A 19,923-nucleotide genomic window follows, 5' to 3' on the forward strand; every position below is an offset into this window, starting at 1 on the left:
CCTAGCGTTGATAGCACGGGAAGGTGGATAAACTTCTGTTTTACATAGTGGGAGGATTACATCCGGCGGCCACAGATCTTTTGAATAGTCCCATTAAAGTCTGCTTCGTTTTAGGTTCGGCCCTAAACGGGATTGTTTACAGTATAAGACATCATGTATGAGGTAGGGGAGCGCAGAGACGTCTCTTGGTTCAAAGAGTCGTGCCTTGAAGAGAAAAAAACCTCCCCTTATATTTATTTTTTTGACCTAACACACATTGAAATGCTGTGTGCATTCCTGCTTTCCTCCCTGGAAAAGCGGGCTTTGGATCCCGTCTCGGTAACAAGGGGCCGGTTGTCCGCCTGCAGCGCCCCATATGAGAACCATTGTGCGCAAGACCCACAGCGCTTTCTGGGGAACGCCACTTTTTCAACATGTGTGAGGCTTGGGGACAACAGCGGGACAACGGGCAGCGTGGCTGCCGGGTGGGTCCTGCTCAAACCCGGGGGAGGTTAAAGCACGCTTGGCTTCTCCCTCTCCTCCTTCCCGGCGGCAGCTCGGACTAGTGACGGTTGCAAGGTACCATAGGCCCCGTGTCTCCAGATCTCTCCGCTGGCCGCACTCAGTCCTGTGGGTGTGGGAGCCGAGGGTTGCATTTGGGCTGGAAAAATAATCCAACAAAAAAGGAAACAAACCCGCAAACGTCAGCTCCCTCAAACTATCCCAAATTGTAATAGCAGCAGTTATCTGCGAAGGAGCAGCTCTTCGACATGCTGCTGTGTGAATGCTGTTTCCTACCAGCAGCTTTAAACTGATTTCTTTTATTTTCCCGACGGAAAAGTAGTCAGGCTCCCTGCAGAGAACAGTCACCTTTCAGACTAAAATCTCCCTGCCGGGACTCGCGCGTGGGCTGCCTCACCCCTGATCCTGGCCCAGCTTTCCTGGTGCCCCCCGTGCGGTGGAAAAAGAGGCATAATCCTCCCGATCTGGGGTCGGAACCATACGACTGCTGAGCCGCGGCAGAGCTGAGCCCCTCGGCCTCCGGGACATGCTTGTCCGGCGACTTTCTCGGGACCAGCTCTTGTGCCCTGACTCTGACAGGGGATCTGGTTGAAGTTCTTGTCCTGGAGTTTGTCTAGATATAGCCTCACTGCCGGCTTTCCCCCGCTCCTTTCGAGGTATCCTAACCCTCTAGAACTCCGAAATTCCTTAAGCATGGTTTACATATTGGGGAAAAAACTCCAAACCAGCCAACAAACAAACAAAAAACCCAACCCAGGCCTATGAACTGCTTTGAAATTTCTCTCAGTCCCGTCTTGCCGGCTAACACCACTCCAGAGTCCACCTGCGAACAGGGGCAGGGGCAGGAAGAAGGAGGCCCCGAGGAAACCTCAGTGACCCAGTGCAGATGAGGCCGGGGGAGCGCGAAGCAGGAGAGCAGCGGAGTCCAGGCGCCCTGCACCTTCTCCTCGGCATCACTGCCCTGTGTGAGCGACTTCGGCTGGTTTTGCCACCTCTTCTCAGGGGTGTGAGCGTGTGTGTGCAAACTAGGTTGTCAGGAAGGTAATGTGGCGGGTGGCATGGCTGATTGGACACCTCTGTCCCTCACCCTTTGAGCCGAGCAGTGCACAGTTTTTTCGTGGTTGTTGTTTTTTGGTTGGTTTTTTGGTTGGTTGGGTTGTTTTTTTTTTTAAATCGTTTTTGGTTGTTTGGTGTTGTTTTTTTTTTTCGGGGGGGGGGGTGGGGTGGCGCTCAGCCCTGCTTTCCGGTGGTCTTTGCCAGCCTCTGCCCTCCTTAGAGCTGCCTCCGGCTTCTCGCCATCCGAGAGCTGCAGCCACGAGGATTCACCTGTCAGCAGAGACCTCAGCACAAGGCAGGGAGGATATCTGCAGAAGCGGGAGGAAAAATAAATAGCTTATTAAAAAGAGGGAGGCAGGAGCAGCCGGGATTGGGTTCGAGGCGCCCGTGGGTGTGAAGCCGAGTGTCCCGGGCGGGCGCGCCCCCAGGCTGTGCCCGAGGGTTGCAGCGCACAGGGAGCGTGGAGCAGACCAGCCCGTGTGTATCTGCGGGTTTCACGCAAGCAGCGAGACCTGAAAGCTGCAGAAACTCCGCGAGCCTGCTGACAAGCAGGCAAAGCGGGTCTGTAGTCTGCAAATGAAGAGAGAGACCATCTAGTCCCCCGCTTGTCGTTCCGGGTTGTTCTGAAGTTTGGCGTGGTAAATACAAAATGCATGGCTTTTAATCCTGCCTGTGTTGTTCCAAGTCAGTAGCTGAGAAGGCAGAAGGGTCTCTAGCCGGGACTTTGGTCTTTGTTTGCGAGGGGAACCTGCTTTGTGTGAATTATTCATCATAATTGCCTATTTCCAAACAGCTCCGCGGGGAGGCTCCGAAATGCAGTCAGGTCTGACTCGTGCCTGGAGAAAAGTGACGCCCCGAGCTGGTGGAAGATCAGGGACAATTTTAAGTTCCCGATTCCCCTCCCCACCGGGAACACTGGGGTCGGGATGGCGCTGAATGGGGGGAGAGGCCCGGGGACGAGGGGCATTTTGTTGCCTTAAACCCAGGAAACGTGCCGTTGCATTTCTGCTCTGCCTGACCTCCTTCTGTCGCCCCGAAAACAGGAGAGGAGAAAATAATATACACGACGAAACAAACAGGGGAGAAGTCCTGGTAAAATGGAGGGAAAGTAGTGGCTGTTTTTTATAGTCCAAGTGTATAATCGGATTTTTTTTTTTCTGTCCTGATAGAAAGCAGATAAATTTAGGAAGGGAGAGCTAAGAGAATAATTACAGGGTGAAGGTAGTTAAATTTTATTTCGAGTCCCAAAGGCAAAACCTGACATTTTATTACAAACATCTGGAAGGGTTAAGAGACTGGCATGGTGTTTGTTTAAACACTAATAGAGATTTTTATTCTGTAAAACACAAACAAAGCCCATTTAAAAACACTTGAGACTGTAAATATTTTGCGGTGGTTCAATTCTCAAAGCCTTAGAAAACCGGGGGAAGAGGAGGGGGAACGAATCGACAGCATAATAAGGGTATAATTATGAATTAGTTAATATACGCAACAATACCGTTTGTGCAGACCATAAAAATAAATTGCAGGCGTATTTTTTTCCTCAGTCACAATAACTGACCCTGCGCAGCACGGGAACATCACCTCGCTCGTGTTTCCAAGCGGCGACTTGTGCTTGCTTTAAACTTGCCTCTTACTAGAGAGCCAGCCTCGAAATCCTCCGATCCGCTAAAAGATAATCGGCGCTGTATTAAAGCCCAGTCAATCACTCGCTCACGTTATCAGACAGCCTTCAGCCCGCACCCGCTGACTGGTTTTAATATTGTTTTCACAAACAAACAAACAAACAAAAAACCAAAACACAAAAACCCAGAGAAATAATAAATCCACTGGCTAAATCTGGATGAAGGACCTTCGGAAAGGTTTTTCTTGCGATGGAGCATGGTTTGAATCTGGCCCAGCCCCTGCAAACAGCACATCTGGACGGCACTCCCGCCCAGCAGCCGGCTCCCCTTATTTCTCTTTTTCCCCCCAAATATTTCCATATATAAACAAATATTTTTCAGGCTCACTCTGCGACAACTGGAAAGCAGAAGTGAATGATTTCTTTATAAACCCCGAGGCCTGGCCCTGCGACCCTTGCTCCTGCCACTTTATTCCAGGGAGCAGTTTCCTGGATTTAATGGGAGCTACCCCTGCGAGTAAGAGTCTGGAATAAAGACCAGGCAAAGGGACGCATTCATCTCTGGCGGCCGGAGGTCGGAGTCGGATCTGAATCCAGATTAAGGCCAGGCCTGTGGTAGACTCGAGGTTTACACCTCTCGCCGCGGGGAGAGGGGACCCTGGCCCCGGTGCCACTGCGGCTGAGGGGAGCCCCGGGGTCCGGGCGTCGGCGGCGCAGCGCGGATGCATTTTTCTCAGTCAGATGTTGATGCAAAGGCTCAACCGAAATCCCATTCCCCGACTCGGGGAGAGGGGGTTTTCTCCGGGTGAGCTTTCTCAGCTCAGGGGGCAGAGAGCCCTGCGAGGGACAGCGTTGGCTCTCTGTCCCCCCCGCCCCTCTCATCCCTCCCCTTTCCCCCGGCACATCCAGTGGGGCCGCAAGGTCGCTGCAGGGTCTGCCCTCTCTCTCCGCTCGCACGACGGAGCAGCAATGCCTTTGTGTTTACCGCTTTTGCACCACCAGGCGCTGACGGGCGCAGGGAGGGCGAGCTCTCCTAAACCTCCCGGGCACCAGGATAGGGTCAGAGAGGAGGGAGAGGAGAAGTCGTCGGGGCCGTGAATCCCTGCGGTCCCGGGAGCGGGGTCCGGGACCACGGGGAGCTGCTCTCTCGCCCCTGGCAAAAGGGTCTGTTCCCTGGGGTTTGACAATTAGGGGCCGTATTGGCTTGGAAAGTGTGCCGTGTTTCTTGTCGTTGCTGCAGAGGCTGTGCTTGGCTGTCAGAGCCGGCCGCGGAGTGCTCGGACACAGCTCGCAGAGCTCGGGTGGCGCAGGAGAGAGCCCCAAGGTAAGAGACCCAAAAGGGGTCGGGGCTGCTTCAAACTGTCCACCAGTAAAACCGCACTTAGTGCTCTGGAAAACGTATTTCTGAATTCTTACATCAGTTCCCAAAATTCGCTAAAATCTCCCTGCCTTTCCAGCACCGTTTCTTTTCACTAAAACGCTATAAAAATAATCCACTGTTTTCTTGGGCTCTTTTGCTAAAATCTCTCTCCAGCTTCTTTAAAAGCCTTCCTCGGTGTCTGCCTCCCAGACAAGTGTTTCCGAGGCTTTCGGAAAGAGGGAAAAGATTTGTTTGGGTGGGGTTTGGGGTGGGGGGGGCTTTTCTTTTCTTTTTTTTTTTTTTTTTTTTTTGTTTGAGACATTCCTTCGCCTGGGAAAAGAGACACAGCCGAGGGACCCGCTGGAAACACATGTGCCCTCCTCCGAGTCCCCGCTCCCGCTGTCGTCTTTCTCCAAGCCCCTGCCTCGGTCGCTCCCTTCTTATTGCTACTCCTGCCCGGCAGGGCTCCCCGCGGAGCCGGGGCAGTGCCAGGGTTGGGAACACACGACATCTCGTGAGGCAGCGCCGCCGTGCCCGTCGCTGAGCCCGCGGAGAGTGACCTGTCAAGGAGGTGTACTGGAGGGGAGGGGAAAGGAGAGACGGGGAGGGGGATGAGGGGTGTAGGGCGGGTGATGGAGACGTACAAAACCTGCTCCTCGGCCTAAATAACAGGGTTTAGCTTTTCCGGGATTTTCCGAAGAAATGGCTTCTTTCCCGCTTTTCATTTGAAATCCGTTTCCATGCGTGTGAACCCCGGGCTGTTGTCAGTCGGTGCTTTAGGCCAGGGCGAGAGCGCTGAAGGGCTCCGCCGTACCACGCTGTCATGGGCACCATGGATCCACTCTGGGAGCAAAAGGAAGTGTCTTTCCCCCCTACACTCCCACACGTGCCCCTTTCACTCGTTTCCAGCCCCATAGGAAAAAAAAAATCGTCCATGAAAAACCTGCCCTAAGCAGCTCTGCACCTTCGGGGAGCAGCTGAGAAACAGTGGACAAAAAATAATCCCTTCCTGTAAATTTGTGTGTATCCTTGCCCGCTTTTCCACCGCGGCTCGCTCCAGGCTAATCCCCTCTCGTACTTAATAATTATTTATATTTGATTTTCAACTTGTATCGAATTAACCCCCCGCGGCCTTCCCCGCTGTATTCCCCGTGTACAGTGTTTCTCTTGACTTCACCTATTTTTCCGGGGTCCCACCAGCTAATGAGAACACACGCTCCTGTCACCTTCTCAAAAGCAGCCCTTGCTGCTTGTCACTGCGGGCCCCCCCGCGCCACGCGTGACCGAGGGGCGTGGGAGCAGCTGCGGACCCGCCTCAGCCGGGAGGATGTCAGGTCAGAGGGAACAAGAGAGAAGAAACAAAATGCTGAATATTATCCAGGCAACCAGCCGGGATATGTACCTAGCGGCTCTGTTTTCGCTGTAGCTAGAATGAGAGAAGGAAGGGAGAAAGGGGAAAAAAAGTTTTTATTTAGATAAAAAGCCCTTCCCAAAGAGAAGGCGCTGCCCGTGCCCGGGGGGATCTGGGTCTCCCAACCAGCCCACGCCGCCTGCTCAGCCCCGCCGCTCCACAGACACTCATCGTTTTGAAGTGAAATTTCAACCCCCTCGAGACGTTGCTTCTGCTTCTACCAAACACCGATTCCGCCAGCAAGGGCAAGTAATACATGGCATAAATGAAGTTTTAAAAACAGCCCCACATCCGGCACCGCTAGGTTGTAAATCACCTCTCTCTCGGGTACTTTGCGTGGGGATTAGCCAGCAGCAGCGTTTGGGAGACCTGGGTGCGGCGGAGAGAAGTGCGGGAGTTGTTACCTCTCTGTGATTAGAGTTATGGGTTTCCTACTTGCTCCCCGTTCTTCAAACAGTTAATTCTCCCAGCCGGTGTTCCAGGACTCAGATGGCCAAAATTCCTCTCCCTCAAGCCCGAGTCTCTCTCTCCTCCCTATTGGGTCGCAGCTTTTGGGTCTCTCCCGAGCTCTCCCTCCTATTGGCCGGGGATATTTTTTTTTCTCCCCTTTTTTTTTTTTTTTTTTTTTTTTTTTTTTTTTTTCTTGACAGGCGCACGCAGCCTGCCTGACTCTTGGAGAAAAAAAAAAAAAATCCCAGAAGTTTGGATCAATCAGAGAGAGACAGAAGGAAAGGGGAGAAGAAAAAAAAAAAAAAAAAAAAAAAAAAAAAAAAAAAAAAAAAAAAGAAATCCAGCCTGCAGCCCCTCTGAGCAAGTGCTGGGACCTGGGCTGAGCACACCCTCCTGGCTCTGCCTGCGGAGTATCTGCAGCCTCATGTAGAGCCTTCAGGAGACTGAGGGCTGGTTCTTCTGGGGGTGCAGCTGGGGAGGGTGGGGGGGGAGAAAGAGGCAAGAGGCTCTGCCTCTGGTCCCCGAGCTGTGTGCTCCCAGCCACTGGTCGCTCCTCTGCCCAAGGGTCTGGGCTGGGGGATAAGATGAGTGAGAGGCGAAGATCGGCGGTGGCCCTCAGCTCCCGAGCGCACGCTTTCTCAGTAGAAGCCTTGATCGGGACAAATAAAAAGAGGAAACTGCGAGACTGGGAGGACAAGGGGCTGGATTTGTCCATGGAAAGCCTCAGCCCCAATGGCCAGCTAGGGGACAATGAAGACCCGACTCAGTGCCTGGACCTCAACCCCGGTTAGTGCGACTCCTTTCTCTTCGGTATCCCCCCTTCCCCGCTCCCTCCCAGCCTCTCTCACCCCGAGTCCTGCCGGGAGCTGCCCGCCGGGCAGCGCGTCCCGGAAAACATCCGAGACTGGGAGTACAGAAAAAAAGTAGCGAGAATTTCGCGGAGATTTCTTTTTGTTGTTGGTGGTTTTTATTTCCTTTTATCTTTTTCTTTTTTTTTTTTCTCTCTCTTTTTTTTTTTTTTTTTTTTCTTCCCCCCTTTCATTTTACGGGGACCTTCTCTTACTTACTGTGTCTCTTTCCGCCCCACATAGCTTCATGGTCTCCCGCGAGGGACGGCGTGTCCCCTCTGCTTCCTTTTCATTCCCCCCTTTTCACTCCCTCCGTGCCTGTCGATAGCGATAGTCCTTCCCGGGTGTCTCGGAACACGCGTTTCGTTTCCCCCCCAGAGTTTCCCAAGCCCCGATCGTGGAGTTGCCGGGTGGGTCGGGGGCAAAGGAATGGGGTGCGACATGCACCCGTCTCCTCTTTTCCGAGTCACCGGGCACCCCCCGCCGAGACAGTGCCTCCCTAAGCGGAGGTTTTGGTGTAGGAGGAGGATTTAGACATCCAGGATCCCCGCTGCTCCCGGGCGAGGGTCGCCGGTTCCTCGGAGCGATGGGGACCCTCTGTATACCCCCGCAGCTCGGGATCTTTCTCCCGGGATCGGACCCGCTGGGTTTCTGGCGGCGCGGCCTCGCTCCGCTGCCGGGACGGAGCGCACAAGGCGCGGCGGAGGCGGGGGAACGCGGAGGGGAACCTGCCCTCTCTGGAGGGAAAACGCTCCCGGCAAGGAAAAGGACCTCAGCGGGTAAGGGGCACTGCGAGGAGTCCAGCCCCGCTCCCGAGCCTGGCTCCTCCCGGGAGCCGCGGCGTGTGGAGCAGCGCCGGGCCCGCGGCCCCAAGGCCGGCGGGACGGGCTCAGGGGAGAGGGAGCACAACACTTCCCTCTCGGTGCCTGAACTTTTAATTTTAAACTCTCGTTTGTTTATTTTTATTTAAAAGGGTTCCAGTAGCTCGCAGCTATCTTTTGGCTCAAGCCAAACCCTCGGTCTCCTCTTGTTCCCCTGGGCCATCTCTCTCCGGCCTAAAACGAGGGTTCCGCAAACGCAGCCGCGGATCCGCGACGATCCCGAGGGTGAAAACGCGCTGGGCCTCGCTCCCCGTGCTGTCCCCGCGCCCTTCTCGTCGTCCCCACGCCCCGCTCCGCGGGGTCTTAACAAGGGAGAGTTATAGTGTGGAGAGAAAGCGAATTTTAGGTCATTTCTTTTTGCTTTTAATGTTCGTATGGGGCAAAAAGGTCAAACGATTTCTTTGCGCAGCCCCTAAGAAAAAGGGCAGAAATATCCTCCACTCCTGCCAAGTCCATTACGCTGCACTTGGAACAGCAAACACCTTTTAAAATTTGTTTTTATTTATTTTGGGTGACATTCCCTGAGCTATCAATTAGCGTAAGTTGCCCAAAACGCAGAGTAAAAAAAAAAAAAAAAAACCCAAACCAACAAAAGAAAACACAAACAAAAGGAGGGGGAAAAATAGAAAGAATTTTTGATCGAGGTATCAAAAATGTTTGCTGTAAAAAAATATATATATATATATATTTAAAGTGTTTTTGGAGGGAGCTAAAGACCATGAAGACCTCGCCCCTCTACGCCCTCAAGTAACCGCATTTCAATTTGCTTTTAACAGCAGCAATTTTTTTTACTTTCCCGGTGCGGATCCTAAGGAGAAATAGGTAAAATCTGCTGCCAGGGTCGTCCCTCTCAGCGGAGGGACGGGCACAAAGGTGAGGGGACAGCAGCGATCAACCAGTCAAAAAAATAGCCTAGGGTTTCAGAGGCTTCCCTGTCCAAAAGAATAATTACACGACCAGAGACAAAAATCCGCTTTCTAATAACAGAGCGTATCTGTGCATCAGGTTTCTTTTTTTTTAACCTTTTTTTTTTTTTTAAGAACAGTTTCTCAGAATTTTTTAGCCGCAATTGGATATATTTTTGTACAGTCTAAAAGTTTAATTTGCCTGTTTCTCTGTGAATTCGAATTGGAAAACTGGAAAACTCTCCGTGCGCCCGATTGGAGAGAGGAAGAGAATGGCTGCTAATGCCTGAAACCTCAGAAAGTAAACGTGATGTTTTTCATAAAGCAAAGGAAATCAAGAACAGTTTGAGAAATCATTTTTAGTAGGTTGATAGACTTTAAATAAAGTCCGCGACTGTAATTTGCACAGTCACTTCATTAAACCTAATTCCTCCGCGGTGTACTTTTGCTGCTGGGTGAAAATTGATTAGCGGCTCTATAATGGCCACCAAATTCCATCTTTACAAGACCTAATTAAGAACAAACTTTACACCTAACGTATTTTAAACTTGCCAAATCTCCAGCGATATAGAAAAAAAAAATTAGACAAGGGAATTTTTATAGCGTCCCAAAGGTTCAACACTCAAAGCCGCTGCCCCCGAGTAGGACGGGCTGTTCCTTCTGCTGGCGGTATTGCTGGTACGCGGGTGTTTGCGGAGAGGCCGCAAGTCGTACAGTACGCGCTGGGAAATTATATCTTGATTTTCGTGGGATAACCTAAATCGGTCTAGACCCATTTATCGATCTTTTCGCCTAGATTGGCTGCATTTCAGCGCGGGAGGGTCTGAGAACCATTCAGTGCGGGGAGTTAAACGCGGCCACGAGTCGAGTGAGGCTTTGCTCTCCTTTTTCCCAGACCTTTTGCGGTCAGGCGGGTATGGGGATTTCTCTCCCAAGCGCGGGACACGTCCTCTGGCTGCGGTGAGGGGAGAAGGAGGCTGAGCGGCCCCGCTTCCCTGCCCGAGTCGGTGCGGATCTGTGCTGGACGTGTACAAATTGCAGCCTTCGGGAGTGCCTGGGAGGCAGCGCTACATGTTTCCCCGTTTTGGCGGAGTCCCTGACCCCTTACGTGCCATCTTACAGCCGTGCCCAAACCCTTCGGTGACGATATTGGCGAGACGGAGTCTCCCCGAGAGACCTCCCCTCCCTCCGGGGCCGCATCTTCCTGGGAGAAGAGAGGTGGCAGGCTGGGAGGTGCCGGGTCGGGCTGTGGCGTGGGCAAAGGTGAGAAAGCAAGCGGATAAATCCGCCAGGTTTGTAAAAAACTTCTCCCGAGAATCCGAGTTATGTCTCAGCCCTGAATTTTTGTCTCCAGAGTTAATGTGCTTTTTTTTTTTTTTTTTTTTTTTTTTTTTTTTTTTTTTTTTTTTTTACGAGACTCATTTAAAAGGGGGATAAACCTGGATTTTAATCATGTGCGGGTTCAGCCTCGAAGTTGTGAAAAGGAATTCGGGATTACAGCGTCTCTCACCTTCTCTCCCCCGCCCCGTGGGCTCGGGCACGCCGTGCGTGGGGCCGCGGCCGGGCCGGGGAAGGCTGAGCTCGCCCACGGGCTCCGGGAAGCATCTCCCGCTGCTCCGCCGCCGCCCACGGCCGCTCTCCCGCGTCCTCCCCCGACACTCAGCTCTCGCCGCCGACAGGCCAAAGGAGGAGGAGGAGGAGGGTGGCGGGACGCCCCTCCGTCCCCTTGGCAGGTTCGGTTTCAGAGGGCAGCAAAACAATGGGCTCGGATGTCTTCTGGGTATTTATAGATTTAACCTGAGCAGCGGAAAGGTCACGGGGGCCCCGGGCGTTGCCTCCCTTGATGTACATATTGTTTACCGTCGCTTACGGCGGTGGCACTCGTCCGCCCGTCCCTTCGACACCCCAAGGGCGCAGGAGGGACAGACCGAGGCAGACCCAAGCGCGCTCCTTTCCTCGTCGAAAGTTTAAGACTTCTTTGATTTTTTGGAGAGGGTGAGTGGAACGTGTCTCCGTGGACGCGTTTGCCTTCACAAAAATACGGCTGCTCCTGCAGGCGGTCAGGGTCTTTTCACGGCGAGACTAGCAAAGGCGCTTCAGAGGCAGAAGAAAACGGTGCGGCCGCTAAATAGATAGACCTTTTTCGGCTTTGGGACCGTCCTTTTCCTCGCGAAGGGACACACAAGCGATTTTGCAAACCAATTTTACTGTCAGTGCAGTCTTTGTATCACACGTCCGTCCCATCGGTTTTTTTGGTCGCATATATTAAAAGTGCACCTACTGGTTAAAAAAACCCCGAAACCACCGGAAAACAAACACACTACTCCCAAACAAGAAATTAAACAAAAGAAAACAAGGCATTTTTCAGAGTTTAATTATTCGTTCCTTGTGTTTATCTGAATCTACACTGCCGAACATCTGCAAAGAAAGAAAAAACACGGCACACATTTTAAGACCATCAAAGTGTTTATTACAAATGCTTATCCGTAAGATTAAGACCCGAGAGCCTGACAAAGCCTTCAGTGGCTTACAAGAGTAAAACCTTCAGCTCTTTTAGCGCGGCATGTTCTCCCGTGTCTCCCGGGGGGTTGCATCGATGTCCATCCCAACCCCGCTCCGCTGCTGGGCTCCTGCTCCTCCTTGCCCACGGGCAAACCCCCTCCGCCGGCGGGGGTGCGGGATTCACGCAGCCCGCCCACCCTCTGGAGAGGTAAAGAGATTTTAAGAGCAGGAGAAAATGCGATTGACCCGTCTACTTCCTTTTTTTCTTTTTAAAGTTTTTTTTTTTTTTTAGTTTTTTTTTTTTTTTTTTTTTTTTAATACCCTTGCTTCTGAATACTTATATTGATGGAGTCCGTTCTTTGGCTGTTAAACCCGTGAAAAGGGAGTGACTTAATTCGGTTTCTCACTTCAGCTTTTGTTTGAGTGCTCGGTGGACGGGGCTAGGATTTCAAGCGCTGGCGGAGCAATTTTTCTTGTCTCTTTCTCGAGGTAGAGCACATTGGCGTACACCGTCCTTTGCATCGTCCTCTGTATGAGGCTTGTAGGTGAGCAGTGCTCTGCGATAACCAGATGTAAGACAGAGAGTGTCAGCTTTCCCTTTGCCTTGGGACTGGGCGTTATTGATGAGAAGTCTTCCTAACGAATTTGTGTGTGACTGGGATTGTATGAATTTATTCCACCTGTTGGATCATCAGTTTGCCTCTTTAAGACGGGATACGGAGCTCAGATCCGTTGGTCCCTTGTGTACACGACTGAAGGAAACGCGAAAATCTGCCCCTCCTAATACCTCTGTTCCCCCCATAGTCCAGCAGCAGAGCAAATGCTCTCATCTTTCCCAGAGGAGACAATTGCAGGAGGCAGATGGAGTTGTCCCGATGAGAGCCAGGAGAGTCGAGCCCTGTGGGGGCTCGGGGATGGGTTGTCTTAGTCAAGTTCATGCAGCTCTGACCTTGGAGCCCCAGGAGACACAGAGCGAGAAGGAGTTTTTTCTGTGGTAATGTGCATCTTACTGAATTGGGGAACTCCTCATGCTGGGTGTGTGAAACTCCTCCTGCAGAGAGGTGAACTACTCACACTGTATTAAAAGAGCAGGTAACAGAAAAATAGAGGTAAATCTTAAAGAACAGCAGGGTATTAGAAAAAGTGTGTCAATCAATATCTTCCTTTCTTTTATATGTATTTTAAATCTGCAGCATTTTTTACACAGGTTTATTCCATCTGCTGATAAGGGGAAAGCTGCTGTTTCAAAAGATGTTTCTTGTCTTCGACAAGAATTTTGGGAGAATCCAAAAAGCTTCTGTTACAAGCAAAAGTCAAGTAATTCCTCACGAACCATCAATCACTTCTCCCTCCTCCCATTTGGGACTGAGCACTTATATCAAATATCAGCCCAGCTAGCCTCTCCTCAGGCAGAAATGTCCTGCTTTATCTGTATCTGTCTTTAAGGAAAACTGATGTTTTTTTCAGATGGAAAAGTTGAAAGATGCCTTCCAAGAGCGCTGCATTCAGAAAAGAGCATTTGCATTGTTTTACAAAACAGTCGGTGCCATTTGAGTCACTTCTATTCACACAGATCACTGTTCCTATTGTAATACATTGGATTCCGGAATGAATCTTTGCTTGCAGTCTTAGGTCTTCAAAGACCATTTCCCCCCCCCCCCCCCAAGGTTTTCTTTTCCTGACTTCTGATCTAGATTAATAAGGTTACAATAGTTTAAATAATGCTAAAACCAGTCTAAGAGTATTGAAAAAACTCCTGAATATATTGAGACAGGATCAGATGGCATTTACATTGTCCTTTTTGTAAAATCAGTAAAATCGGTTCAGATGTGATTTAAATCACCCCAAGTGTCCATTTTGAGATCTGTAGCTTATACTGGTGACGTAAAATCAAATTCAGTGAAAGGAACTTAGATTTTCTAAACCTGACAATGTTTCAGAGATCGACAGAGTTTCCCAGAGAGCCTGAGCTTGCCTGTTTATGGAGTTACAGGATTTTGTGCTAACTCTTAGTTCTCTGACATCCTCTTAAATAGTGCAATTACTTGGCAGTAACGGGGTGGCACCTTCTGTTTAAATCCTGACAGAAAAGGCATCGTGGGTATACACAGGTATGGGCAGTGTCTGTCAGCCTGGCAGCTGTGTGGCTCCTTTGGGAAGAGCAGCAGTGGGCACCTGAGTGTAGGGAAAATGCAGGCAAGTGGGGTCTTCCCAGTTCTCCAGTTCCTAACCCTGTCCAGAGCACCCCTGCATAGCAGGACATTGAAAGATTTTGCTTCTATAGCTTTTTATTCAAACTACAGTTTCCTCAGATAGAGAGTACCATGCAGCAATGCTGAGACATTATTTTTTTCAGAGGGGAAAAAACCCCAAAGGTGTAGCTTTCTGCTGCTTATTTCCAATATTGTTGAAAATAGGTTACGATTGCAACATTTACACCTGTGAAACATCTGCTGTCTCAAAATACAACCCCATTGCATTTCCTGTGTTAAAAGCTGTAGTGTGCTCTGGTGAGAAGTTCTAGGGAGAGATAACATAGTGGTATGGTAAAATTAAATTGAAATATCTTTGAAAGAAGATTGAGGATTTTTGAAACTGAGAAGAAATGAGTGCCAACTAAAATTCTAGTAGCAATTTGCATCCTTGGGGCATCTTTTAATTGCATATTCTTCAAGGTCTGAAAACAATGAATCAGTAAATCAATCCCAGAAGTGATAAAAGCACTTGTTACAATAATATTTACAGTATTATTTTCATATACCCTTTGCTAAACTGAGCTATTGATCTGAGAGTATTGTGAAGATGGTGAAAGGATTTTCTGAGTCAGAGCCCTGTGACAGTGGGCTGACCACTGTTTGCTGTGCGTTTGCAAATGCAGCCTCTCAGCTGTTAGGGGGAAGGATTCACCTAGTAAGTGGCTTAGGCCAGCACATACTGATTCACAGCAACAGAGGAAGTCAGAGGAGGAGTTTCATTTTGGGATTCAGCAGAAAAAAAAAGTGAAGACAGCAAGGATTCACTTCGGTTTAGCTTAGTAAATGATTTAAAAAAAATATTTCATGGAGAATCAGAAAAGCTTAGGGTTTGGCCAGTCTTTAAGTATTTATTTTTGTATCATCAAACTACCTAATGCTTTTCACTTGTGCAACCATTTTAGAAATGGATCTCAAGCCTCCTTGTTTAATTTAATTAAAAAATGGTTTTAAAATAGATCATAGAATGAATTAACAAATAAAGAATAAGGCATTTTTTTATATACTCCTCAAGTAAAGAATTTGGACACTCAAAACTGCTTCCCATTTTTTCTTTTTCTAAAAGTGAAAGCTACTTGGAAAATTTTGCAGGATTTAATGAAGTTTTGATTTCTTCTAAGCTGGATTTTCTTGGTTAATTTTATAAACATATATATAATTAGAAAATAATGTCAGCTAAACTCTTGCATGATAGAACTCAGTCCCTGCCATAGTGGATGGCTTCACTTCACTGCCACTGCACCTGCTCATTCTTCTCAAGGCTTTTGCTTTTTGGGAAAGAAATCTTCCAGTATTGTTAAATGGACATTTCCAACTATGTCCACATATGTAGCTCTTGGAAAGGAGCTTGGGAAGAAATTATTGCAAACCACCTTTGAAAGAACCTATTTAGAGTTTCTAAAGAGTACTTAACCAACTGGTTAAAAGCTGACACAAATCATATTAATAATCAGCACATTTATATGAATGCAGCCACAGCAAAAATTGTTTTAAAATCAGTGGGCCAGGGCACACAAAATAGTTATGAATGACTTACAGTTCTTTGACTTCACTCAGGGGCTGGATGCACTCTTGGCTAACACTGACATTTTTCTATGACCAATGAATTAACAAACCCAAGCTTCAGCTTTTAGGAGCTCCAGGAAATAGAGAACTCCCTGATCAGAAATCTCCCCCAAAACCAAGGAGAAAATTTAAGACATTTAAGTGTCTTTGCTTTTAGTAAGAGTGAAGAACTATGCATCATAGACTTCTTAAGAAGTTGCACTAGTAATAACACTATCCCTAAATGAGATATCAGAAGTGCTGCTTTCTTATGATACCAGTGTCTGTGTGGATGCCCATGCAGAGAAAATAATTCTAATAAGAGCATGTTATAACAGTTAGAAATGTATAGTGCATATGATATGTAGGGTTAGGGAGGCTTTTAAAATAGTTCTTCTTGGTTTACCCCTGAAATGCCTGCAGATCAGTTCTGTAAGTCTGAGTTTATCAAGAAAGAAGGAAGCTTGGGAATAGATGGAGATTCACAGGTTTGGTTTGGGGTGGGTTTTTTTTGGGTTTTTTTTTTTTTTTTTTTTTTTTAGTTTTTTTTTTTTTTAAATTTTTTTAATTTTACCTTAATCGCCACACAGGATTTCCCACAATTCTGCTCTGAGGATCCTATTGAAAGGTCAATTATTAAATGTTCCTAGGTGTTATTGTAAACACACTTAATGACTTTTACAAGAATCACTTTCTTTGATGAAGTAATTATCCAGGTTTTGCCCTGTCAGCACCCTCTTTCAGCTTTGCACTTTGCACAGAAAAAATGCAAATGAATTTTAATTGTGCTTTAAGCAGCCTTTTTCACCAGGGTGAAAAAATTGTGGAAGACCCTTTGAGTATTTCCTTATACTCTCTCTGACTTATTGGAAACATTCCCACTGACTTTTTAAAAGCAAACTTCAGCCTTCCGGTTGTGCTGGACTCTGCTGCTGCCTTAACTTGTAATTAAATACCATGCAAGAATTGGGACTGGGAATACTGAATTTTTAGCTGACGTATCCTAGCGTGAAGGCTGTGTGGAAGCACTGCTAAAGGAGGGCCTGATTCTTTGACATGACAGGTATCTGCCTTTCAAAGGACTATATGGTGCTGATTTTCACGGGTGCAACTTCTGTGACCTTATTTTCAGAGGTGTCAAGAATGTGTAATCGCCACGGAGATCTTAACCTCTCCCTTGATTTCTGCACTGAGATACCCTAAACAGGCTGTGATAGCCAGAAAGTAGGCTCCTCCTCAGCACAACAGTCAGGATTGGAATAATTTTGGGGGGATTCCTTTTTCTTCTACTTCAATACCGTGTCAGTCTGTAGGAGTCAAATGATCATGACAGTGAGGTCAATACCTGGGTGATCATTTTATGCTATAGCTGGACCATGTTTCCTCTTCAGATTTAGTGCAAATGCCTGATAGTATGAAAACAATCTGGTTGGATCAGATGCAGGTTTCTGGATTGTGCCTATCTTTGCAATTTCTAAGTGCTCCTGCCATTTAATTGTGTCATACAATAATACAGTGCTCCATAGAAGGCAACGAGGCTGTTATTTTTACACGGAGAAGTGGGGATTTTTTTCTTCATAAACCCTAATCTCTTTATGCCAGAAGATTGTAGCAAGCTATGAAAATACAGAATTCAGCCCATGATTCTGGGTGCTTAATGGTTTTTATTTTGCTCTGGATTTTAAAAGATAAATGGAAGATTTATTATTGTAGGATTTGGGGGTTTCCTGTGCCAAGCTCCTTGGAGCAAAAAAAAAAAAAAAAGTCCTCATTTACCATCAAAGAAGCCTAGCAAAGTCTCCATGTGCCTAGTGGCAAGGCAGGCACATTATTCACCTCAATGCTTGGGAGTGTTAGCCACATAAACTGTAACATCACAGTGCTGCTGTGCAGGTCCCACACTACCCCATTAGAGACTGCTTGGATTATCCTGTACAGTGTAATTCTGTTTACTCCATAACTCAGGAAATTGTGCCTGAGCTGGGGAAAGGAAGGGCAGCTGTGGAAGTGCCTAGCAGTGTGCCATTACAGAAATGGACAATAATTAATAGCTTTTGTGAAAATATAGCCGTATAATGCAACTTCAGGAATAAAAAAAGCCACCTCAGTCTGCTTCTCAGAATGAAAGATTCGATTGTGAATAGTCTGGTTATTAAGAGCATTTCAGGACTGTTTGCTCTAGTTACATTAAGGTGCTGAGCATCATTTATCCAGGGTAATGCTGGAATAATTGATTTAGAAAAAAATGAAAAGAGGTTGGATTGAGTACACACAGGGCACATAAGAAAGTAATCCAGTATGGTTACAGCCTTTCACAGAAAAGCAGTTTTGCCCCAAAGAGGAATGAAAAATATCTGGGGCATTTTTTGCCCCTGTTCTGTTGCAGTGTCAGATGCCCTGCTCCTGATTGTGCTCTCAGGCACCCACAGGACTGGAGAATCCACAGGCGTCTGTAGGTGCTGCCTTGTCCTCGGGCTGAGAAATGATAGAAAAATAGCAAATCAAAAACAATAGTGCTCTAGCTTAGCTGGACGAGGACTAGGTGTCCTGAATCCTTCTGAGGGGCTGGGACACTTGGCTGGGACAAGGGATGCAGTACACCAGGGAATGAACCAAGTCACCATTGTGTTCATGTTGAGTCACAGGTGTACATTATCCTCCTGGAATGAAATGATGGTGAAATCAGGAAGAGATGAGTAAATAGTGGCAAAGGAGTAGAAAACCAGAAAACTGATAGAAAACCAGAAAGAGGGATCACTGTTGGGAAGGAAGAGGAGAATGAGGTGGGGAAATGGAGCAGTTTAGGGCTTCATTTCCTACCCACCAGCTGTTCTCAGCATGAGAAGAAATTAGAAACTATTTTCAGACTTTCTCCCCGCATCTGGGTACCTTCCTGTGTTGTTTTTATTTTTTTTTTCAGAATAATGAATAGCATGGTTCCTATACATGAAATATACTATTCAAGATGATTTCTGAAGACAACTTAGGACACTATATGCGTAAATGTAATAATTTGGTGTAGTTCAGATATGTAAGAGAGAGGAAAGGGAAGACCTCTCAATTAAGCAGGAGCTTTCATGAAAAAGAGCAGGGTTTCTTCCCATGGTCTTTGTTCTCCATGGTTTAATGCAAAAAAGTTAGAAATTTCAGGAAAAATTAAAAAGACTCTTCTAGGGGAAATATTTTCTCTTATAGTCAGCTCCACAGGATTTTTTTCAAATAATATTTAAAATCCTGTTTGAAACTTTTGCTACTTTATTCAGGTCTTTGGCCTTTTTTATAATCAATAGCTGTTATACATGAAGCTCAGTCTATGGATTTTCATTGAATATAAACATCGTATATTTCAGTACTTCATAGTATTATCATTTAAATTATCAGTATACAGAAGTCTTTTATGTGCCAGAAAGATTATGTTAGACATTATTGCAGTGAGTGTAGTTATTTATTCTACAGGTATACCTAGAGGCAATTTCTAATTGCTAATTAAATTACACATAGCACATTTCTGATTGTTAAGGTGATAATTAAACTCAATTTATAATAATCAAGTACTTCAGATAATTTAGTCTTCTCCCTCTACAAATTTTTAAATGTTATTAAATTAAAATTATTAAATTAAAATGTTATATTGTTTATTTGCATGTGTTTTCTGGGGGCATGGCTGGAAGGAAGTGGGACCAGCTTTTCTGCACACCAATGGAAGTTTTTTGAAATGCCATTCTGGCTAGGACCCCCCAATTTAAATGAAGAATTATAAATAGTAGCAATGGTTTCTTGTTGCAATTACTTGCAGTTGAATGAGAGTATGTGTTTGTGAACTGACTCTCAATCATTTTATTTGTGAATATTCAAAGAATTACAGATTATTAATGAGGATGCTTGAACAGTCATGAATTAAAATATAAATAATGACGTCTCAGGTAGTTGCTATTTGCTGTGCCATTTATAATGATGTTTGCTGTGCAGACAAATGGGAAGAAAAAGCTTATTATTATGGTCATCGAAGGAAGTGAATAATATTTATTTTGCATTTTTCCCCTGAAAATGAAGCATTTATTTTTTAGTCTTCTCCTCCCCCCCTCCCCCTCCCCCAATTTCTTCTTCCTTCTTTTTCTTTATTCCACATTCACAGTTGTATTATTTTTGACCTGTCTGAGTCGTGACTTTTCTCCTGTAAGTCAGGGTGTTTGTCCAGCTCTGTTTCTAAAGCAGGAGGTGATTCATTGTTAGCACTTGAGCCTTTGCACGTACTTTGACTGGTGACTCCTGGTGACAGCCCAGTGCTATCCTTTGCTCACATTTAACAGCACAGCAGAGCACCAATTCACATCCAGGGCCTCAGGACATGGCAGCTGTACAAAGAGTAATATTTTTAAGGTGTTGCTGGTCAGACACTCACCTTTAATAAGACAACATTCGCACCAACTCTTTACACTTTGGTTGGCTCAAATTTTCCCCACGTACTCACTAAGATGTGATCTTCATTGCAAATGCCAGAATTGCCTCTTTGAGCACAGCAGGTCAAATGCTCTTAACTCTTCCCTGATATCTCTGTCATAAGGGCACTTCAATCAGGATTTATCAT

The 19,923-nt window shown here is 47.0% G+C and overlaps 1 protein-coding gene across 1 annotated transcript in view; it reads left to right on the top strand.

The window, feature by feature from the left end:
• The first annotated feature begins 6,824 nt into the window (after window positions 1-6,824).
• Window positions 6,825-19,923, top strand: part of TBX15 (T-box transcription factor 15) — a 90,633-nt gene continuing 77,534 nt past the window's right edge. The window contains exon 1 of the mRNA XM_066175523.1: window positions 6,825-7,188. Within this exon, the coding sequence (XP_066031620.1) occupies window positions 6,987-7,188 (202 nt within the window). The 5' untranslated portion in view covers window positions 6,825-6,986. The remainder of the gene's footprint in view (window positions 7,189-19,923) is intronic.

The sequence above is a fragment of the Chamaea fasciata genome, unplaced genomic scaffold (genome assembly GCF_029207755.1).
Source record: "Chamaea fasciata isolate MVZ Bird 193981 ecotype frontalis unplaced genomic scaffold, bChaFas1.0.hap1 SCAF_2, whole genome shotgun sequence".
Taxonomy (NCBI): domain Eukaryota; kingdom Metazoa; phylum Chordata; class Aves; order Passeriformes; family Sylviidae; genus Chamaea; species Chamaea fasciata.